This window comes from Anser brachyrhynchus (genome assembly GCF_964034855.1).
Source record: "Anser brachyrhynchus genome assembly, chromosome: 3".
In the NCBI taxonomy this organism is placed as follows: domain Eukaryota; kingdom Metazoa; phylum Chordata; class Aves; order Anseriformes; family Anatidae; genus Anser; species Anser brachyrhynchus.
Genome location: NC_137696.1, coordinates 117,100,697 through 117,125,503, shown reverse-complemented (window position 1 = coordinate 117,125,503; position 24,807 = coordinate 117,100,697). Strand labels below are relative to the sequence as shown.

At 39.8% G+C, this 24,807-nt stretch overlaps 1 protein-coding gene across 8 annotated transcripts in view; it reads right to left on the bottom strand.

The window, feature by feature from the left end:
- The window catches only part of LOC308192194 (uncharacterized protein), an 87,534-nt gene that overhangs the window by 45,824 nt on the left and 16,903 nt on the right, over nucleotides 1-24,807 (bottom strand). For 6 of the 8 annotated variants that reach the window (XR_013948631.1, XR_013948632.1, XR_013948633.1 and 3 more), the window contains exons 3-4: nucleotides 15,557-15,652; nucleotides 845-912 (exon numbers count right to left, since the gene is read on the bottom strand). Coding sequence is in view for 2 of the 8 variants with exons in the window: in XM_080585488.1 (XP_080441614.1) it covers nucleotides 845-912; nucleotides 15,557-15,652 (164 nt within the window). In the remaining 6 variants the exon portion in view is untranslated. Of the gene's footprint in view, nucleotides 1-844; nucleotides 913-15,556; nucleotides 15,666-24,807 lie in introns of all 8 variants that reach the window. The other 2 variants (XR_013948635.1, XM_080585487.1) reach the window with 2 other exon arrangements.

The window sequence follows — 24,807 nt, the reverse complement described above, 5'->3', positions numbered from 1 at the left end:
CACAGGATTAACAAATAACTCTCAGGCAGATAAAATATCAAAGAGCATCTGTTAGACTGACCAGGAAGGAGCTTTAAAGAAAAAAGGGGATTGTGCCCCAGAGATAAGGTATTCCTATTTTCTCTTTTTACAGTTAAGGGAGTCATAATTCACCAAGTTCACAATAAGTTATTAACATTGGCTTGTAGTGGCAATTGATAAAACAGATTAAAAAAATGGTGAGAAATTCAATAATGGCTTGAAGCATTAACACACACACACACACACTGGGAATTTATACCACCTTAAGCCACAACTTGCCAATATCCAGGAGCTGTGTGTTCTCCCTCCAAAGCCATATATTTACCCACCCCTTGGCACTGCCTTTTCTGGGGTGCCTGTTGCGGCAGGCTGGGAGTCCCCAGACGGAGTCTTTGGATCTGATAAACCATTAGTTAATCACTTGGAGATGATTTTCTTTTCCATTGATTTTGGGGGAGTACATCAATCCCCATCTGGGCAGGTGTGAGCCCAGCTCGGGCCCATGTCTATCTCTGCAAGAGGCTCAAGGTTAGGGCAGCCCAAAATGCCCCACTGAGCAGCACAGCCTCCAAGAGCCTAGGCTCTGAGCTGGTGCAGTAGGACCCCACCAGGAAGGTAAACCATGTTTTTAAGTGAGTGGAAGGTTTTGAAAATTAATTCAATTTTATCACAATGCAGTTGGTACTGCCTGGCTCCCACAACATTGACAGAGCCATATTTCTCCAGCCAGTCAACACTAGTGGTATCCACACTGCCATTGCTATAGCTTCATATGAACGTTGGGCTCTACACCCTGCCCCAACAATGCCGAGGAAAGTTTTACCTTTCTTCCACTGTTTTATCACACACTCTTCTTCCCAATCCTTCCTCCTCCTACTGTGTTGGTACCACCTGTGCAGCAAAAGGTAGGAGTTAGTGAGTGAAGTCTCACCTGGGATCAGCAAATATTTCATTCCCTTCATCTTTTAGAATCATAGAATCATAGAATCATAGAATATCCCGAGTTGGAAGGGACCCATAAGGATCATCAAGTCCAATTCCTGGCACCGCACAGGTCTGCCCAAAAGTTTAGACCATGTGACTAAGTGCACAGTCCAATCTCTTCTTAAATTCAGACAGGCTTGGTGCAGTGACTACTTCACTGGGGAGCCTGTTCCAGTGTGCAACCACCCTCTCGGTGAAGAACCTCTTCCTGATGTCCAGCCTAAACTTCCCCTGCCTCAGCTTAACACCGTTCCCGTGGGTCCTGTCACTGGTGATAACGGAGAATAGGTCACTTGCTTCTCCACTGCCCCTCGCGAGGAAGTTGTAGACTGTGATGAGGTCCCCCCTCAGCCTCCTCTTCTCCAGGCTGAACAGGCCAAGTGACCTCAGCTGCTCCTCATATGTCTTCCCCTCTAGGCCCTTCACCATCTTTGTCACCCTCCTCTGGACACTCTCCAACCATTTAATGTCCTTTTTGTACCGCGGTGCCCAGAACTGCACCCAGTACTCGAGATGAGGCTGCACCAGCACAGAGTAGAGCGGGACAATCACTTCCCTCGACTGACTAGCAATGCCGTGCTTGATGCACCCCAGGATACGGTTGGCCCTCCTGGCCGCCAGGGCACACCGTTGGCTCATATTCAACTTGCTGTCAACCATAACCTCCAGATCCCTCTCTGCGGGGCTGCTCTCCAGCGTCTCGTCGCCCAGTCTATACGTATAGCCAGGGTTGCCCCGTCCCAGGTGCAGGACCCGGCACTTGCTTTTGTCAAACTTCATGTGGTTGGTGTTCGCCCAGCTCTCCAATCTCTCCAGATCTCTCTGCAAGGCCTTTCCACCCTCATCTGAGTCCACAATTCCTCCAAGTTTGGTGTCGTTGGCAAATTTGCGCAAAACACCTTCTAGTCCTACATCCAAATCATTTAGAAAAACATTGAAGAGGACAGGCCCTAAAATGAAGCCTTGAGGGACCCCACTAGTGACCATCCGCCAGCCAGATGTGGCCCCATTTACCACAACCCTTTGAGCCCTGCCCCTCAGCCAATTGCTCACCCATCGTATGATGTTTCTGTTTAGCTGTATGCTGGACATTTTGTCCAATAGGATCCTGTGGGAAACCATGTCAAAAGCTTTGCTGAAGTCCAAAAAGATCACATCAGCTGGTTTCCGTTGATCAACTAGATGGGTGATATTATCATAAAAGGAAATCAAATGTGTTAGGCAGGACCTACCCCTCATGAACCCATGTTGGCTGGGACCAATGACTGCATTGTCCCCCAGGTGCGCTTCAGTAACTTCAAGGATCATCCTCTCCATAATTTTACCAGGCACTGACGTGAGACTGACAGGCCTGTAATTGCTAGGGTCTTCTTTCTTACCCTTCTTGATAATTGGCACAACATTTGCCAGCTTCCAGTCCAATGGGACCTCTCCAGATTCCCAAGATTGTTGAAAAATAATTGAGAGAGGTCCCATGATGACGTCAGCCAGCTCTTTAAGCACCCTGGGATGAATTCTATCTGGACCCATAGACTTGTATGGATCCAGGTGGAGCAGCAAATCCCACACACATTCAGGGTCGGTTGGGAGTTTGTCATTCCCACCGTCACAGTCCTCCAGCTCAGGGTACCCAGGGTCCCGAAGCCCATCATCCATGTTGTAGACAGAGGCGAAGAAGGCGTTAAACGTCTCTGCTTTGCCTATGTCATTGTCTGTGAGACCCTTCCCATCTAGTAGCGGACCTATGTTTTCTTTGGTTCTCCTTTTTCTGTTCACATATCTAAAAAAAACGTTTTTATTGTCTCCCACAGACATGGCCAGCTTCAACTCTAGTTGGGCTTTGGCCACACGAATTTTCTCCCTACATACACGAACAGCATCCCTATACTCCTTCCTCGTTGCTTGACCCTCCTTCCAGCAGCCATACACTTTCTTCTTTCGCCTAAGCTCCAGTAGATGTTCCCGAGTCAGCCAGGCCGGCCTTCTGCCCCGCTTGCCTGACTTCTGATATTTTGGAATTGCCAGATCTTGTGCGTTTAGGAGGCAGTGCTTACTAATTATTATTAATTATATAATGCTTACTAGGAGGCTTTTGCTTACTAATAAGACAGGACTGTATTCAAAGTCCTCCTTCTGAATGAACTCTGCTAGAAATGAGACTCTGGTTGGGTAGATCCTTTCACTAACAGGGTGAAATTAATGTTTATTTATTTTCTCCCTATACAATTGGGTACTGTCTCTTGCTCATATGCTCAGGATCAAACATTTCCAGAGGTAGTATCAGCAAGGAATTTCCCACAGGTAAGGTTGGTTGGAAATCAGTAGTACAGGATACTGCATGCCTTGTAAGCTCATCTAGATATATTTTGTCCAATTGATTCCCTGCCATCACATTGGCCTCTGGCATTGTTGGCATTTCAATTTCACCTGATCTCTACCTGTGATGAATCCATATTTATGTCTATTGAGAATTAAATAGCTTATAACTGAGGTTACTATGTTCAGTACAAGAAATGTATTTCATGTCCTACCCCTTACATCTTTAAATTCCCCATAAGATATAGTGAAATACTTCCATAACCTGAAACACCATGTACTTTCTAAACCAGAACCTTTCTGCAGTCAATGTTTTGCCAATTCAATGACAGGAGTATTTTTCCCAAATGGAGAATTCAGATGATAAGGCAGAGTGTACTGATTTCTTTCCATCACTGTTTTCATACATCTCCCTCATACTGTCTCTTTCCATCATTTATTTACCTTGTTCTTTTCTATTCAGTATACTGAGGGCAAAATCAGGTTATTAGTTATCTGTTTGTAATAGTAGAAACAATATAGTGAAAGGACACCCTTTTATTAATGCCTTTTCTGTCCAAGCCTATTGCTCTGCTAATAATGTGGGAAACTTAACAGAGGTCAAAACTCATCCTGACCCTAAAGCTACTGTACTAGCTTCAGACTCTATTATTCTACAAAGAGAAGGGGAGAGGCTGTTTGAAAGTGCTGCATTTCTATCACTTAATTTTCCTTTTCCTCTAGCAATTCACAAAGTTTTGGAAAGTATTGCTCTACAGTTAAATATGCTTTGGACTATGTTTCTGAACAGCTTGCAGAGACTACCACATAACCTAATGAATGTTCTACTTGAAGGCTTGGCCTCATTAATTGGCACTGTGATATCCTCCTGATCTCTTCCTTCCTGCTTCCCAAGAGAAGTGTCAACATTTAAAACTCAAGATTTGTCTGCTGATATTTTTAAAGAGGTAAATAATTTAATTCATAAGACTGTGAAGTACCTGTTCAATCATAAATGTGATTATAATGGAGTTGTTCTCTGTAGAGAGGACGGAAAAGCGGAAAAACTAATTGGGGTTTCACCAGTCTATTTCTCAATTATGCTGAAGATAGGGATAAGATTTTTAATGTAGGACTGCAGAGAAACTCCAGCTAGCTTGGGTGTTAAGTTCAATACAGAGAGGGTAGGATATATGCCTCTAAACAACTTCTGCAAATTAAAAATCTCCATCTAAGTTATGTGTTATGGCTTTTTATGATCAACAGGAAAAAGCAGGCTTTTCTAAAGCTCAGTTTATCTGACCTCTTTTAGGTGTTTTAGAGAAGGATGAATTTCTGCATGGAATTGTCTTTTCCTCCCTGTGAAGGGAATCAGAGACAGACTACCATATTGCAGCAACTCAGTTCCATTCTTGGACCATGTTCAGTCTAGGTTGTTCCCCCAGCTTCTCCACCAACATCTCAGACTGCCTTCCTCATTGACATAGTCACATGTCCTCCACTACTGGTCTGAGTTTGCTCATGGCTGGCCTGGGTATTCTTCTACAAAAAAAAAAAAAAAAACTCCTTGCATTTTTAATATTATTCTGGCAGCATAGGCAAGAAAGAACAAACCTCCAGTAAATCCTGGTCAAATAAAGTTTGACGTTCCATGTAAGGCCAAAGTGACAGTGTGGCTTTCTAATGACATGTCTAAGAGCACGGTGAAAAGATAATTTCAGATAGTTTCTAGATGCATGCCAGGGTTCATCTGAAGCTGCCAGTAAATCTTAGGCTGGTAACATTTAGCTGTATCTTAAGTGTTTTTCTAGAAAAGTTATAACTCACTATTTCATTTTTAGGATATTTCCAAAAAGCATCATAATTTTTTTTAAAGCTTTTCCCTTTTCAGTCATTCATATAACTTGTTTTTACTTTTCAAAAAGTTCTGCCAAGAAAATATAGCCATATATAATTCTTATTCCTCTTCTGATTCTTCTTATTCTGAATCTCAATTTCTAAGCACAATAAAGCAATAGACCTCTTTCACCTCAGGAAATTATCTCTATAAGGATTACAGTCTTCAAAAAAAGCACAATACAATACTTAAAATATATTATAATTCCCCATTTATTTATTTATTTTAAAACTATGTTCTAAATTATTGAAGAAAGAAAAGCTGTGTATAGAATTCAGGTGAATAGGTAATATAAAAATTAATGTCCTTCATAGTACAGTGTCAAAAATATAGGGAAATAACAATAGGGAATGGCAGAGTGTCACCGCAGGAATGAACCCTGCTTGATCAATCTAACACCATCCTGCAACATTTCTTCTTTCCTTGATACATTCTTATGACCTCCAAAGATCTCAGAAATATAGATTCTTTTCAACTTTGCCACTTCCCACAAAGAAGTCTAATGGCTGAAAAGAACGGGACATCTTATCAGAGCATATCATCCTGAAAAAATATAAACGAAAAAGTTTGCTAGAATTTGTGACCAAGGGGAAAAAAAAATCCCTTACAAAAGAAAAAACTTTCTGCTTGCAATCATGCAGTTCAAACGTCCCTCAAATAAAATCAACATAGAAGATGACTTGTCATGATATCCCAGGAAAATAATTATTATTTAAGCAACTTAAATAACATAAAATCAAAGATATATTTATGAAAGGCAAGAACTATCTGAGCTATAGCATTGATGTTTGAAGGCATACGAACATTTCACTTTTCAAAATACCAACAGCATTTTCTCTTTATCTACATAGACACAAACAAATAGGATTAAACTCTGTTTACCAGACTCATACATTTACCCCACTGAAATCCTGAAGTAGAACAGATATCCTATAAGCCTCAGACTCAATGAATTGTACAGATACTACTCAGACTTTAATTCACTGCAAGTCTCTTCATGACATAATGAAAATTATTCTATTGGCTGTTCAAAAATTATGGCAAGCTACTGTGCTGTAAGAAATATGTTCCTATTTATGAAGTTCTAGCCCAGGCTTAATAGTGAGTATGATTACTCCATTCTGCCCACAATGTATAGTATAAGGTTATAGAGATATTCTATTTTAACAGATGTCTATAAGACCCCAGTCTCCCCTCCTATGCATTTTATGTATCATTCTATTTATGATCATAAAAGGAGTTAATTATAAATATAAAGGTTCATTGTTCTCTTAACATGGAGATGACTTTTATGGATTGAGCAGTCTGAAGACCTTTTTACATCCTTCAGGTGTGCATCCCACACCTGACTAGTGCATAATTTTGCACACTACAGTCCATCTTCAGGACTGTTCTCAACCAGTAATGGAATAACTATGTTAGAAACATGCAAAATATGTTATTCAAGGAACTTAAAAAATCTCATTTTAAGTGGTTAAATACAATAACGCCCACAAAAAGAAATCTATATTTTCCCCCACACATACTATGTAAAGTGAAAAACAAGAGGAAGTAAGGTCTCAGTTAATATTTCCCTTTTTCCAGCAATTTTTTAGAGACTGATATCTCCATTCACTTTTTACCTCTGTATATGGAAAGACCGAAGCAGACTCTCTACTTGCTGTTGTTTTCATATCCCTTTCCTCTACAGACAGATCTCCATCTGTTGCTGACTCTCTACTGAATCCCTACTTTTTCTCTAAGCCAGCATCCTTAAAATATAAGCAATCCTTTTCATCCCCAGTGCAAGGACAAATGGAAATAAACCTGATGAGAATCACGGAGAGATTTCCCTGCTGATAGGACATTCAGCACATCCCAGACTGCAGGTTATCTTCCTACTAGAATGTATATACGTCCACTCACATAGTGAGTATCCTCTGATTTAACTGCCTACAGTCAGATCAGATGCTATCATAGTGACATCATATTGCACTCAATTTATATTATTTTTGTGTACAGCATCTTCACCCTCCAAAAAAGGTCAAAGCCTTCAAAAGCTGGTTACATGACCAAGTAGTTTGCACACAGAGTAATCAATGTCCACAATATGAAAGCATGATGCTCCAAATCATGCAAATCATGCAAATCATCCAAATCATAAGGAACACTTCCAAAGTGCAAAAAAGCAGACCAACTTCCATGAGGTCTGTGAAGATGACATATATCTAAAGGCAGATGCCCAGACATATTGCGCATTATTCAGATACAAGCTCAAGGAATATAATGTCATGTATTTCCATAAGAAGATGGATGTGTCCCTAAAGTGGAAACTCCTGGCTTGTAGGATGTTTGCCTTTCTGACAGTCTCTGAACCTCAACATGGAATTTCTCAGTCACCTCCACAAATCTGTCCTCTATGAAAAATAACTGTTTCATAAGTACATTATTTTATTCCATTTTATTTTGTTCCAAGATTTTGTTTTAAGTTTAACCTTGTCAACTGCTACAGTAGTTTCTGTTTCTCTTGGAGGTAACTAAATACTCAAGAATATCAGTCTTTATTAAACAATAATAATTCTGAACTCAGTGATGAAAAGTGTAAAACTTGTGGGCTGAAATTCTCCCCCAGATTTAATCATAAAATGAAAACTGAACTAAAAATAATCTCTGGATTTCTGGATTTTTAACATATGTTCCAAATGTGTGGTGGTTTTGTTTTTTTTTTTTCAACTGGCAAAAAGAAGTTGTTCCTTTCTATAAGGAGACTCAGACTTTGTAACACCCCAGGCTTTGTTTCCAATTTGGCAGGAGTCTGGAAGTCCAAGTGCCTAATGTGCTGATATTTACATATAAATTGACATATTTTTTATCATTCTGGATATTTGCTTGAACACATACCTGTGTGAGATGGGAATAGAGATCTGCTTGTCCAAGATCACTAACAAGATCACTAACTATAACTGATCAGCTCTGCCCTTTCCCTCAGAAGCAGATAAAGACGAGTATAAGAACACATTTTAGGACACACTTGCCACGCATGGTTTTATTGATAGGTACTGAAACACAAAGCAAATCAGCATGCAATCTGCCAGTGTTCCTCAGCTGCTCCATCTTTTGAACCAGTACGAACAGTTTAAGATCTAGTGTATGTGTGGCCAGAGGAGTTTAGGACAACCTACTGCAGACCTCTCTGTACTAAAACAAAGTCATCCTTCAAAGACTACCCATGCATGAAAATAAACATACCTCATCCTATTCATAAACATTAGCTTTTTAGTACATGCCTGTGACCAGGTCTCTTTGAAATTCTGAATGTCCTGTTTTTCAAGTGACAGAATGAGGGTACGTATGAACATCCGCATGTATATATGTGCTTAACACTCATCTGTGCCTCTCCCCCAAGCTGAAGGACAAAAAAGATGAAGTGCTGTTGTCATTACATCATCATGCAATTGCTGTGTAGCTTTCTTTAGCCTTGTAATACAGGGGTCAGATAAAATGGCCAGGAAGGTCCATTTTAATTGGAAAATCCATTAAATAGATGAGAGGAGCAAGAAATGCATACTACAAAAAATATCAGCATTAACCTAATTTTTGCTTCAAGATCATATACTGGAAAATATTTACCAGAAATACACAGAGCTCAAGGCAAGGGTCAAGCAGCAGAGGGCTGAACAGATAGAGAGCCATTAATATAAAGGATTATAGTCAGCATAGAACTGAGAATAATGCTGTGGATGCTCTGGCAAAGACACACGTACAAAAGGCTTCTAAATGAAATCAATGAAGCAGAATTTCTGATAGTTCAGCAGCACACTCTGGCTTGGTGCTGCTGAAAGAGGGGAAAAAAAAAAAAAACACCAGGGGAAAAAAGTAATAAACTCTTGCTACCCATGGGCAGATTTCACAGCAGTTGAATGAGACAAATAGAAGAAAGCATCCGCTGCTGCCCAAAGGGAAATGTAATGACCCAAGTTATCACCTGCCATAGAGAGAGCCCTATGGAATAAGACAGAGGAAGAAACCTGGGAAGTTATCTGAAACTAAAATAGGGTCTGAATTAAGTGTGAGTCAGCAAAGCACTGATGGAATTGAAAGAAAATTTTGATAAAGCACTACCATTCACTTCACTCACTCTAAGATAAATTATTGCCCAGTCTACTCAAACCTAAACATGACCAGTGTAATAGGAAAAATATTCTGACTGAATTGTTACACTAGCATTGTTTATGCTAGAAAAAGGACAAGTTTAGGAGTCTCAGAACAAAGATTGAGGGTGGCCCAGCTTTTATACCCACATACCATTAACACAAACCACAAAGACCATTTCCAAGTCTAAGAGTATTTTTTGTTTGTTTTTCTGCAGTACAAGTCCTCAAACTTCATCAATGCTTTAAAAATTTACTGTCTTTGTTGAAACAAATCACTGCTGTGAGAGAAGTCATCACTTGCAGAAAATTTGACTTATCTTAAGAATTACCTTCCCCCCCACCTTGTATATCAATATCAGGAAGTAGAGCTAGGGAAGCTTTCAAGAATAAAAAGACTTCCCTGTGTATAAGATCCATGTATGTCTTTGGCTAGAGTTCTTCACAAGGAATGGGCAAACTGTGAAGAAAATGTTTGAGTTATGGATTAAAAGAATACAGATTCCCCTATTTTTAAAGGTCTCCTAGGTTTCTTTATTTTCTGAAAATAATAGAACTCATTTTTCATCATGTAACGTAGTTAAGCTAAGTATCAGTATGTGCTCATTCTCTACCACTCTCTCTTTTTCTTTCTGGCAGTCTTTATCTATTTGACAGAAGAGATTAACATTATTGCCTTGAAAGAATATATCTGGCCCAAATATTCCTCTGAAGTCTCACATCCCACAACTCCTTTAAAAAACAGACTGAAAATTCGAACTTTTCAAGGAAATGCTAGCATGAAACATGTTGACCCATCCTTCCTCTGCCCTTTGAATTGATGAAATATTTGTTGACTATGACCTAAATGTGTCAATCATTTAGCAGCCTTAAAGTTATATTTTCCAGCAAAAATGTTTTCTGTGGAAAATAAAAAGGGGGGGGTGGGGGGGGATGTGTGTATTCTCCCCATTTTGTCACTCAAGATTTTAATATACCATCTCAGTGCACTTTCTCTGTATCATTCCTTCTATATATTATCATTAAAGGCCTTCTGAATGATGTCCTCTCTAAATACAAAAAATTATTAAAAATTGACCTGCTGACATGACATAGAGATGCCTACCCAAAAGATGGGAAGATGGGGAAAGGCATAAAAAGTGACTATTGACTCCTTAATTTGCACCTGCGAGAATTGCAGGGGAGATTTCTCTTCTGAATGAAGAATTAAAAACATGGCCCCAGATACTCAGGTTTTTAAGCAAGGAATACAAAATAGTGTTGGGAGGTATTTGTTCTTCCTTTTTTTTTCTTTATCCTCAATAATCCTATAACCATCTTCTTGCATCACCCACTTTCTCTAATAGTTAGAACATAATCTATTTCACCCCCACACATTTTCGTCTTTGGTGATCCATAACTATTTGTTCTTGTATTGACGTTTTCCCCTACCTTAAACAATTCTTTCCCTTTCCTGTTGTTTATTCTCCCGAGTTTGCTTTTAAGAATTAATTATGTCCCTTTTCAGCCTTATTTTTAAGAGGCTAACCAAGTCCTGCTCTCTTCAACGTGCCTATATTGCCTTCTATTGCAATAAAATGTACTGCAGAGATCTCTGAGCTAGAAGAAATACAAGCTAGTCTGTCTACATGATTCACTGCAACATCACATGGAATTACCAGCTTAGGTCTGAAATTAATATAGCCTCTCTTCTGCAGTACTACATTCCTACTAATAATTTACTTTCTTCTGTCTCCTAACCTCCTCGCTCTTTTCCTTCTCTGCCCTGAGTGATCAACTTAAACACACATTTCTTTCTTTGCCTGTGCTTCCCCCCCTCTTCCCTGAATAATGTTCATTTCCCACTGAAAAGAATTGGGGAGTTAGTGTTTGAATATTATCAGTAGAAGAACACAGACTGCAGCAGAGAAGAGCAACGCTGTACTCTTACAAGGGATCAATTGAAAAATGTGGTGCCCAAAATGCAGAATAGACAGAGTTAAGATAGATGATGTGAATCATTTTGCATTTATTGGGCCGATAATGTAAGACACTGAATGCGCATCACATCTACTAAACTCAATAAAAGTTGAGAACAGCATTTTTAAGACCTGGATAGAAGAAGGGGAGCAGAGATGAAACAAGTAATTAGGATACTGTGAGAAAGCATGATGAAGTCATAGAAATTAGGAACAGAAGGGATATTAGGGATGGTTGTCTGGTTCATTAATAGCCAAAACAACTTTTTCCACTGCAGCACATATCCTACAGATTCTAAAATCAAGCTCTAAACACAAGACATAAAATATTTGTGCTTGGTAGGGAATGGGCAATCCCAATTTTCCAGCTCTCTTTCAGCCTATGGAACTGTTGCCTAATGACAACAAATGAATAAATAAATAAATGCAATAAAATCCCTATAAATAAAACTACCATACTTTTTCTAAATTGCAGAATAACTGCTCTGAATCTCGTGCTAAAAAAAAAAAAGGGGGGGGGGAGGGAGAGAAAGAAATCACATAGTCCTCTTAAAGACAGATGGAAAACTCCATTGAGCATCATCATGGTGACCACCTGCTGTGTTCTGAATGGTAGGTGATAAATAGCATGCAGATGTAAAATTGTGGGTCAGGCACTTTCAAGCTCTTTTGCTTCTCATCTCTGCATATCGCAGACTTGCATTGTGTCAATTCAAGTCTACAGAGATCATTAAATACATGTTCCGTACTTCTCTGCTGATAGACATTATACATTCTTTTTGAATCCCTTCCTATAGCACTTGGGATTGAAAAGATCTTCTCAATGAAGAATGAGTTTAATGAGTATCTTGAAAATCTTCCTGAAGACTGTTTAAGTAGGAACCAAACTACTTCGTTTTGTGTCACAGAAATCAATGCAATATTTCTTGAAACATAAGATGGTGAAATATGACTACTTGGAGTTTAAGGTTACCTTTTCAGTCTGAAAAAGTGTCATAGGGTTATAGGTGAAATATGCAAGTACCTCAGTCTAGCTGACATATTCATATAAATAAATTTAATTTTAATGGGAATTTTCACTGGTTAACAAATGACTAAGGAGCACTGCATAAAGCCCAGAGGTAGTAGCTAGTATTTCAAGGACAATTTTTTCCCAGAAGGGGATCACACTATATAATATCTACATGTAACAGTTTTGAAATATATATAACTGCGAAGGTAGAGATATAGAATAAAATAATGAAATAAGGACATTTGCATTTCTGAAAATCATACCAATCCCTCATTTCTGTACATATCCCTACAAGTGAAGAACTGCCTTGACAGTCATACATGCTAGAGTCACAAATCACATTTCAGAAGTGGCATTGAAAACTCAAAAAAAGATCCCTTAGTAGAAAACATGGTGAAAACTCAAGATGCTGAGGGGAGCATGGTAGAACAAAAGAGGAAGAAAAGAAGTAAAAATAAATAAATAAATAAAGATGAACCTATGTAAATATCATTGTGCTGATCTAGGGTTTTAGAAAGCCCAGACTCTCTACAAGAAAGCTTAGAAAAACCTGCTTAAAAAATCAAAAACCTAAAATCAAGCAAAAACTGGCAAATCAGAAGTTACTGGACATCAGACTCTCAGATTGAAGGTTTTGAAGGTAAGGAGGGATAACAGACAACAAGAGAGAATAAGTATTCTCCCCACCCCCCACCCTCCCCCTCAGCCCAGCTATTTATTTCTTCCCCCCATTTTCTCCCTAAACAAAGAGAAAAAAATGTTTCTTACTACAGGGCGTGGACCATACCATCACAGCATTACAAACCAGAAATGCTTAGATGAAAATGCGGAGGGCAAGCCCAGCTGGTGACCAGTCACTGGTGCCACCCCTCAGGGTGGGTGCTGGGGCTGGTGGTCTTTAATGCCTTCACTCAAGAGTCAAGCAATGCCACAGAAGGTACCATCTGAAACTCGGGTGAAGTTGATGTGTTTGGAGGACAACTGCTCTTCAGATGGACCTAGCAGGCTGGAGAAATGCTCTGGTTTGAACCTCAGACAGTTAGACAACAGCAAATGAAAAATCCAGAATTTGAGACAGAGCTACCCCATGCAAGGGTGTGGGCAGGGGCTGACTGCATAGAGAGCAACTGGGAAGAAAAGGACAAGTTTTAGCAGCATAACAGAATACCACAGCCAGTCTTTTTCCTTTCTTTACATAAACTTTTATCCCTTCCTTTCTGCCACTCAACTTAAAAGCTCGAATAAGACTGAGAAAACAAAAACTAAAAAAAAAGAAAAAAAAAGCAAAGAAAGAAATTGAAGGGTTAATACACTTGAATATTATAGAAAGACCTGCCATGTGTTTTGAAAGCCATTTGACAACACAGAGCAGGAGGTGTGGTGCCCTGTAGTTCAGAGGGTACATTGTTTACCATGAAATGCCGGATTTGCATATGATAAGTACTTTCTTTTATTAAAAAGCAATGCAAATAGTCACACAAACTCCTCTGTAAATAGCAAAGGAGAACACTTAGCCACCCATACTGAGGATTTACACCAACTGAAACAGCAGCTGAATCTGTCCTAGACATTGAAAAATACTTGAGTTATGTCTGAGAAATTTCTCTAGGTAATTTTTCTCTCCTCTGTTCTGTGGAAGCTTTGCTCCATTTTCACCTATACAAAATCAAAAAGAGGTGAGCTCCTCCTGCACATAAGAAAGAACCTCATATTTGAAACTAAGATTTCAGCCTTTTGTGGTTTATGAAACCCTACTGGCAAACAAAGCGCACAGAAACCCTCATAACCTATAGGATACAGAGTTTATCTTTGCTCTGATTAGATCTTCCATACGTTTTAATCTCTTCTCTTTCTTTGCACACTTTATAATAACACTCTCTTCAAGGAAACACTCTTTAATCTTATAATTTGAAAACTAATTCCATTTCAGCTGTCCTTTTGGCAAGTGACCTTTTCTTCTTCTTTTGCTATAGGTAAAAAAAAGAAACACCTGTCTTTCTGATTTTTATCCCTGCTCAGCATTCTGGATCTTAAAACAGTTCATCTACTGAGGTTTTTGACAGCAATAAAATTTCTCATTCTGAATTTCTCAGTGAACAAATCTCAAAAAATGTTCCTTCACAAAAGCCATTTCATTAATTTGTCTAAATACATTTCTTTTGTAAAGCAGGTTGATTATTTCAAAATGTCAGGGTCCGGGAGCAGCTTAGAGAGCTATCCTGGCAAACATTATTGACCAGATTAAAAACGAAGTGTAGAGACATGACAGCAAGGTGGACCAATGACTGGTCTGCCATCTGTCACTGATGGATTAAAACAGTCTTTCTGTGCTGATATCTAGGAGACACTAATTCCAGTCCAAATACATGGATTGACTTATGCAGAAGGAGATTTACTAAGAGGAAAGATTTTTTTTTTTTTTAAAGTCAGCTATAATCTCACTAGCACAATTTGCTCACCCTAATTATAGGAAAACTCATGTCCTATGTACTATATTTTCTAACTACCCCATCTAATTAATTGTAAGTGAATCATTACAACTGATTTATGTATGTCATGAGTGGACTAAGGATAAAATAGTTAAAAGCTGTAAACCACTGGTTTAATTTTCATAGTGGTTTTACCAGTAAAATGATCATCGATTGTACAAACCCATAAACAATTTGAAAAGGAAGATTTCTCTGTCAGTTAAAGCAGCATGAATCCAATTTAACTCCACTTGTTTCGTATACATCCACACCAGACTGAAGCAATATTACCACTACATAAAATCTCAGTCACTCCACCCTAGAATTTAAGTTGCCTTTTATAGGGCTTTTAGATGGAGGTGTAGGCTGTGCTGAATACCCTTTTTCTGGAGTGACAGTGTGCTCTCAAACACAGAGAAAGTGCAAACGCTTCATTTAGACTAAATGAGACCAATACTGTTTAGTACCTCTGTTAGCAACCTCAATTATAGGATAGTACACTTCAGCAAGTTTACAGATGACATCAGATTGTGAGACCGGTCAACACGGTGGAGGTTGCCCCTCAGAAGGATATAGACAGACCAGAGAACAAGCCTTACAAGAATTTGATGTGCTGCATTGTTTTTGGGTGCCTCATTACACAAAAGATATTGATATACTGAAGCAAATTCAGTGGAGGCTACTCAGCTGACCTAGGGACCGGAGCATCCCAGGAGAATCTGAGCAAGCTGGGTCTGTTAAGACTGGAGAAGAGAAGGCTCGAGGGGGACCTTATTGCAGTTTATATTTACCTCATTGAAGTACACAGAGAAGGTAGAGCCAGTCTTCTTGGAGGTGCACAGCAGTAGGATAAGAGGCAACAGCGACAAGTTGCAACATGAGAAATTCTGATTAGATATACTGAAAAAAAAAAAATTACCGTGAGGGTTGTCAAATAATGACACCGGTTGCTCAGAGAGGTTGGAGAACCTCCATCACTGGCAGTGTGTGAGACTCAGCTGTATAAACACTTGAATGACCTGACATGAGCTTGAAGTGGGAGCTTGGACTAGTTGACCTCAAGAGGTCCCTTCCAACCTAAATTATTCATTGATACTGTAGTTGATATTTGGATGGCTAAAGCTAGCTCACATTAATCCTACCTGAACAATTCTTCACATTAATAAGATCAAACTTCTCAACAAGTGAATGAAGGACTTAAAACCTAATTTTCTAGATTAATTTTGATTTCACACACATACACACAAAAGGCTATTAAAGAAAGTCACAGTATAATTTTTAGGTTATTGACATCATATAAACTCATCCTTCTAGAGAATATTGGTCAGATTACAAAGAAATGGTAAATATGGTAACACCAGACAACAAGACAATGTTAATCTTGTTACAGTATGGTTTCATCTTTTCCTTATTTCAGATCTCTGAAGTTAAGATTAGTAAATAGCAAATATAGTAAATATTTATTTATACTAGCATAAAATAGTATAAATTTATTTATACAAGTATAAAATTCTAGTAAAACTAGTAAATATACCTGTCAGGAGAAGGGACTTATAGTAGTTAGAGTTATTCATGACTCTATCTCCCATTTTTGAATGTTGGCTGTAATTTTAACTAAGAAGGAGGATCTTTAAGACTGTAAATTCCCTGTTTTCTCTGTGCAGCATAACTTGCTGGCTAGGCAAATTAGACTTTTCGTCCTGCATTTTCCATTTTAGAGACAATTTAAATGTATCTTTTATTTAAATGTGCTTTATTAAGTCCTAATGAAAAAGGTAGCATCCAATACCTACTAGGCTGAACAGGGCAATAAAAGAAGTCAGTATCCAACATGTGAATACTTTCTGTATTGGGCTGAAGTCTAGGGGAATAGAGAGGAAAGTACTGATTACATCTGCGGGCTGATGCCTTAAAAAAAAAAAAATGCTGAATAGATCATTCCATCACAGTATGACATCTCTTCCCTATCCCTCATCGCCAGCCAGCAGAGCTAGATGAATCTGAGAAGAGAAGGCTGAACTCTGAACACAAATAATTCCAATTTTATTTTGTCAGCTGCTGCCCACGCTTTAAATAACACAATTTGCCCTCTACACAAAACTACAACTAATTTATTCTAAAAACACTTCAGAAAAAAATGAATTTTCAATAGCAGCTAGATTATTTGCAGCTCCTGAACAGCACTTAAAGGGACAGGAACATTTGTTCTGTCCATTCTCTAATTAAATGTTTTGACTGAGATGGTTTCTTCATGTACTATAATGGGGTGGGGAGATTTGGCCTGTTGCAGAGCAAGGCCAGGAGGCAAAGGTCTGCAAAAACTCTCCTGTGCCAAAATTCTTCTGCAGCCATGCAAGAGAAAAAGCCTCAGCAGCAAGTCAGGTGAAGCCTCCAGCTTCCTTTCTGCTCATTGCCTGCTTCCCATCTAACCTGGGCTATATTCTCCAGCCTGCACAGGCTGGAGAAGTGAGCCCATGTGAATCTAATGAGGTTCAACAAGGCCAAGTGCAAGGCGCTACGCCTGGGTCGGGGCAATCCCGGACATGAGTGCAGACTGGGAGAAGAACTCATTGAGAGCAACCCTGCGGAGAGAGACTTGGGGGTTCTGGTGGATGAAAGGCTGAACATGAGCCAGCAGTGACAGAAAGCCAACTGCATCCTGGGCTGCATCAGCAGAGGAGTGGCCAGCAGGTAGATACTGGTGACTGTCCCCCTCTGCTCTGCCCTTGTGAGGTCCCACCTGGAGCACTGTGTCCAGGTCTGGGGCCCCCAGTGCAAGAAAGATGTGGAGCTGTTAGAGTGAGTCTAGAGGAGGGCTACAAAGATGATCGGCAGGCTGGAGCACCTCTGCTTTCTTCAGAAAAGCTGAGAGAACTGGGGCTGTTTAGCCTGAAGAAGAGAAGGCTCTGGGGAGACCTCACTGCAGCTTTTCAATACTTAAAGGGATCTTATAAAAAGGATGGAAAGGAACTCTTTCCTTGGGTAGATAATGATAGGACAAAGGGGAATGGTCTTAAACTAAAAGATTATAGATTTAGATTAGATATAAGGAAGAAATTCTTTACTCTGGGGGTGGTGAGGCACTGGAACAGGTTGCCCAGAGAAGCTGTGGATGCCTCATCCCTGGAAAAGTTCAAGGCCAGTTTGGATGGGACTTTGGCCAACCTGATCTAGTGGGTGGCAGCCCTGATTATGACAGGGAGGCTGGAACTAGGTGATCTTCAACGTGTTTTCCAACCAAACCATTCTATGATTCTATGATACTATATCAATACAAGTAATCTCACCAGCAACAGAGCCGTTTCCTTAGATTTGAGGCAAGCTGACATAGTCCAGCTGCATACATGCTATTTAACACCCTTAGGCACCTGTGTGGCTTTGTCCCTAGGTCCTTTTGGGAAGGGTCCATGACTTCAACTAGCTTGCAAACTGTGCTGGAGAATCATTTGAAGGACCACCAACCGGTCCAAGGCAAAACTGTACTGGCAACCATTTAAATAATTTCACTGTCTAGTATACAAAATTCTGGGACATAGGCCCAGCACTGTTTAACTTACGTGAGTAGAACTAGACTAAGTATCTAAAAGCTCAGGATTCTGGACCTTCAAAGGGGAAAAAAATGTGTAAGAACTATAAGATTATTTTTTTTCTTAGCACTAGACTAACATTTGAAGCCAAATGTTAATAAGAAATCCTTTATGTCCCTTCTACAACAAGCCTACCTGACAATCACTACAGCTGATTTAGGGTGTTTTTACAATATCAGGCAGGGCTGCCCAAGAGTAGTAATCTACAGAGGGGAAGAGTTGCTGTTAGGGCCCTGTCATTTTCATTACAGGCATTTTGGAGGGTTCATTCTAGTATTAATCTGGTGTGGCTGACTGAGCTTCCATTAGTGGCTGGACAAAGTTAGCTGTACACCTTTTGGGTTAGTTTCATTGCAAACAAAACCATTTTTGGGTGCTCAAAGACTGCTTCCCAGTGTGAAGCAAAACATGGTCAAAAAGCACTTGGTTCACTGGGGCAAGCCTCCTCTGAACTAAAATGTTAATGTAGATGCACCCCTACAGGGCATTCAAAAGATCACCAGAAAGGTCTTGGATCAGCATCATGAAGAAAGAAAATGCATGGGATGCTCAGCGTAAGTCCTCAGTATAAGCATGAAAAATTTCTGTCTGGAAGAATATCTGCATATTGTTCTGAAGGCAATGTGACAGACCTCAGAAGTCAGACTGGTGATGGTGAGCTTATGGCATGTGTTGAAACAGTGTTGAGGTATTCATGCATTCCTCATTTTCAGAGGAGGAAAAGGCAGACTCCACACTTTCAAATGTAGGTAAATGCCCATTTTAAAGCTACAGATCCTGGAGCAGTGCTGTCCATCAGGCTTGAGATCCTTTCTTAATTAAATTACTTGGGCAGACCATTTCTCTGATTTTCCTCATCTCTTTTGATAAAATACCTCCACAGTTAAAAATAAAACTAACTTCTTAAGGTAATGTTGCATATGGTAAAAAACCTGTAGAGGTTTGGTTTTCACATCATTTACACTGATAGAAATAAAGACTAACACCATCATAATAGCTAATTATACCAGTTTGTGAGAGACCAAGATGAAGCACTAAGTGGTTGTAGGTTTGTTTGTTTGGTTGGGTTTTTTTTGTTTGTTTGTTTTTGTTTTGTTTTGTTTTAATCACTTGTTTTCAGGAAGATCTTTGCAATGCAATTTTTCCCCTCCTGACTACTGGCTAGGTTCTTGAAGTAGTGCTATCTTCTTACTCAATTAAATTCATAACATAAACCTGCAATAGGAAAAATGTCATTTAAGCTTGAGGCAGTGTAATACGGTCATATCCTCCCCTGTTAGGTGTTCTAGTAATTGGTTGGAGCGCTGTACATTTTTACTGAGTCACCAGACCAAATTATTAAAGTTCCAGGAAACAGGTATATGACTCATTTGTACTTAATAAAAAGAGTTGAACAAAGGAATTTAAAAGGAATCGGAATAACAAAAGCGGCAATGACTATGTGTAGGTAAGCAGTAATTCTTCATGTTCCTAGCCATCATACATACTCTATGCTAATCTGTATAAGTGGTAAAGAAGTGGACTTTAAGAAGCAAACATCAAAAATTCACACTGTGGTGCGAGAAGAATAGAAATAAGTTGAAAAAAAAAAAGAGAGGTGTAGCTGGATATATGGAAAAGCTTTTTCCCCAAGAGGACAGTCCAGTGCTGGAGCAGGTTGCCCAGACTTGCAGTCTCCACCCTTCTAGGGTAGACCCTATCATTCATACAGTTTTACACATGTGGAAGGAGGAAATGAATACATTAACAGAAGAGGGTAGAACACCTATTTCTTGTCATAAAGGAATATTTTTCATAACAGACTTAGAAAGGTTCAGCAAATATTAAGTAGTCAAGGTGCTGGGAGCACCAAGAAACTGTTATAATTTACATTCTACCTCCAACAGTTGTACTATAATGTTGTTTACTTATATAATAGTATTCAGTAGTATATGCTTAGCTGACAAAAAGACAAATGACCGATCATTTTCATATGTTAAAAGCATTTTCTACCAAGTAGGATGATTAAGCCATTTATAAATTTTCTATATTCTTTGAGATAGCTTGGATAACTACTACACCACACAGCCCCCACACCTCTCCCCCAAGGACCTTTTATAGCTAAAGCCAAACAGATGGTCACTCTGATCATTTTAGATCACCCACAGCAACAAGACAATAAAAGCATTATGATCAGCATGACCCACACTGAAGGAAGAAGTCATACTCTGCCCAGCTCTGACCCTGTTATTCTGGTCTGTGACAATGCGGGAGGAGTTATTAGATTTTAGATAGCCTCAAGTTCTCTTATTGACTGCAAATACGGATTCCTGTTCCTATTGACCACATTCACTTTGTATACAATTAACTTCCTTATTTGTGCTTTCTTTGGATGATAATTATTATAGGTTGTCTATTTTGTTGTTCTGTTGAAGGTGTCTCAGACAAAAATCTGTATCTATAGATAGCACATATTCCACTATAGTTTAACTATCTTTCAGACATAAACCTAAGAACCCTTCACAAGGACATTTTATACTCCCTCACCTGTGTTTTTTTTTAATGAAGTTCCTATTCTGTAGGCCTATCTTTGCAGGTTTCTTACTTTTTGAATCATTTTAAGCATATCTCAGATAATTATATAGGCTGGAATTAATCTAAAAGTTACATGTCTTATCTAGGCTAGTCATCTAAGGTCCCTCTCCTGGCACTGGTGAGAGACTGGCACCTCCAAAGGGCAATTTTCATCCCCTCTAAAAATAAGTGTATAAAATACTATAAAAGGCATGAAATTAATTCTAACAATAACGTTAAATTTTGAGCTTGGATACAATTTCTACTGAATTCATATCATATCTATATCCTACATGAGCTTCATCTATTGCTTCACGTGTTAATTATTCTCATCTATATTAAATATTCTGTATAACACTTCTGAAAATGATTAGGACAGGCCAATAACTAACACTAAGAGCTTATCATGGTTTTTAAAAGTCCTTTGGGGCATTTTTCATTGGAAAATGTTGATTAATTGAAACTGATTCTTTGGTCCAGGATGGAATTTCTGGTAAAACATACAAAAAAAGACAGCTACTCTTCTCAGAATAGCAAGTAGTCTGGTTGTAATACCAATTAAGTGTAGAAACCTTTATCTTTAGGATGGGAACTTTATCCAGTCTCTGCCAGTTTATGTAAGTTACTTGCTCCATCGGGATATAAGGTGATTTTAATGGTCTAATGAATCTATAACTAATGACAGAGATTGGATAATTCCATTGAATAGTACTGAGAACAGCCACAAGCTTACTTCTGATATAGCTTACCTGGCTGTCCCACATATCCAGGTAGTTCCTTAGGTACCAGACTTATTTGGGGAGATAATTTTTTTTTCTAATTTTTTATTCCCTGAAACAACCAAACAAAAGTCCCCACAACCCAGCCATAGACAAAGTCTCACATTAAAAAAAAAAAAAAAATCAACCCCCCCAACCGAAAAAAAAAAAAGGAATAGGAATACATTTTAAATGTTAGGGAAAAAAAGAAGGAAGGACTGCCATTAAAGATAACAAAAAATGTTTTTATAAATACATCAACAAAAAAAGGAGGACTAAGGAGAATCTCCATCCTTTACTGGATGCGGGGGGAAACTTAGGGACAAGAGATGAGGAAAAGGCTGAGGTGCTTAATGCCTTCTTTGCCTCAGTCTTTAGCGGCAAAACCAGTTGTTCTCTGGATACTCAGTACCCTGAGCTGGTGGAAGGGGATGGGGAGCAGAATGTGGCCCTCATAATCCACGAGGAAATAGTTGGCGACCCGCTACAGCACTTAGATGTATGCAAGTCGATGGGGCTGGATGGGATCCACCCAAGGGTACTGAGAGAACTGGCAGAAGAGCTGACCAAGCTGCTTTCCATCATTTATCCGCAGTCCTGGCTATCGGGGGAGGTCCCAGTTGACTGGTGGCTAGCAAAAATGATGCCCATCTACAAGAAAGGCTGGAGGGTAGACCTGGGAAACTATAGGCCTGTTAGTTTGACCTCAGTGCCAGGAAAGCTCATGGAGCAGATTATCTTGAGGGTCATCATGCAGCACTTGCAGGGCAACTGGGCGATCAGACCCAGTCAGCATGGGTTTATGAAAGGCAGGTCCTGCTTGACGAACCTGATCTCCTTCTGTGACAAAGTGGCACGCTTAGTGGATGAGGGAAAGGCTGTGGATGTGGTCTACCCTGATTTCAGTAAGGCTTTTGACACCATTTCCCACAGCATTCTTCTGAAGAAACTAGCTGCTCATGGCTTGGACTGGCGTACACATCGTTGGGTTAGAAACTCTCTGGGGCGCTGGGCCCAGAGAGTCATGGTGAATGGAGCTAAATCCAGTTGGAGGCCAGTCACTAGTGGAGTCCCCCAGGGCTCAGTACTAGGGCCAGTCCTCTTTAATATCTTTATCAATGATCTGGATGAGGGGATCGAGTGCACCACCAGTAAGTTTGCAGACAACACCAAGTTAGGTGGATGTGTTGATCTGCTTGAGGGTAGGAAGGCTCTGCAGGAGGATCTGGATAGGCTGGACCGATGGGCTGAGGCCAACTGTATGAAGTCCAACAAGGCCAAGTGCCGGGTCCTGCACCTGGGGCACAACAACCCCAAGCAGCGCTACAGGCTGGGAGATGAGTGGTTAGAAAGCTGCCTGGCAGAGAAGGACCTGGGAGTATTGGTTGACAGTCGGCTGAATATGAGCCAGCAGTGTGCTCAGTTGGCCAAGAAGGCCAACAGCATCCTGGCTTGTATAAGAAACAGTGTGTAGCCAGCAGTGCTAGGGAAGTGATTGTCCCCCTGTACTCGGCTCTGGTGAGGCCACACCTCGAGTACTGTGTTCAGTTTTGGGCCCCTCACTAGAAGAAGGACATCGAGGTGCTCGAGCGAGTCCAGCGAAGGGCAACAAAGCTGGTGAGGGGTCTGGAGAACAAGTCTTATGAGGAGCGGCTGAGGGAGCTGGGATTGTTCAGCCTGGAGAAGAGGAGGCTCAGGGGCGACCTTATCGCTCTCTATAGGTACCTTAAAGGAGACTGTAGTGAGGTGGGCATTGGTCTATTCTCCCACGTGCCTGGTGACAGGACGAGGGGGAATGGGCTAAAGTTGTGCCAGGGGAGGTTTAGGTTGGATATTAGGAAGAACGTCTTTACCGAAAGAGTTGTTAGGCATTGGAATGGGCTGCTCAGGGAAGTGGTTGAGTCACCATCCCTGGAGGTCTTTAAAAGACATTTAGGTGTTGAACTTAGTGATATGGTTTAGTGGAGGACTTGTTAGTGTTAGGTCAGAGGTTGGTCTAGGTGATCTTGGAGGTCTCTTCCAATCTAGACAATTCTGTGATTCTGGGAAGGAAGGAAGGAAGGAAGGAAGGAAGGAAGGAAGGAAGGAAGGAAGGAAGGAAGGAAGGAAGGAAGGAAGGAAGGAAAGGATTAAATTTTTTTCTAGACACCCTAAATTTCTATTTTAAACGGAAAAGATGGATAAACGATAATGAGGTTGTATATAAAATACAAGTGTAATAAAAAGTGTTGATTTAAAAGGAAACCATGATTTACAAGCATGATGTTAATTCTTTCACAGAAGGAATAACAGAGGGAGCCTAATAGGAGCTGTTTAGAGGAAAGACATTATCAGAACACATCATTACAGGAAAGGATGGCAGAGGATTAAAAAAAGAAAGACTAAGGAGTGTCACAGACAGCAATTGAGTGAAGTGGCCTGAAAGAGGTTGATGAAGCACAGGTCTGAAGGAACATCCGGTCAGCAGAGACACATTTCAAAATATAACCCTTGGTTGTCCTGTAATCATCTGAAAGGCTGAGTTTTAGTGAAGTAACCTATCTCTCGTATTTTCTCTAATTTCTAAATTTATACAGTAGAACTCATCTTGACTTTTGGCATCATCATTGCAGATATCTCAAGCTAAGTCACACAAGGTTCATTTTCTGAAGAAAAGTAGCTACTGTTTGGGTGCAATTCTCCCAGTCTATTTTCATCACATTATGAATCACACACCAGAGAATGGCAGTGATGCACTAGCCTGGAAGTAAGCATCACTCTTTGTTGGAGCACTGCTTTGGTTTCGCTGCCTTTCGTCTGTTATTTATCATCTGCATTGTCGGAAACCACTGATTTGCCCCTCCAGAAAACTTCTCCCTATTAGATACATTTTTAAAACCTTTATGGTTTATATTGTTTCACATAATGCACTGTGACTAACAGTATTATTTGTACATGCAGCTGTCTAGCCAGTGAATGCTGATGTATTTTCAGCTTTTGACAGGGAGTACACTTCTCCTCCACAAAAAACATTATTATAATAGCAATCAGATATAAGAATAAAGTTATTGTTCAGGAGTATCTGTGAAAGAAAACTATACGCTCTTCCTATCTAAGCCAGTCTCATTTCAGCATTTGAGACTTCTGAGTCACACAAAGTAAATA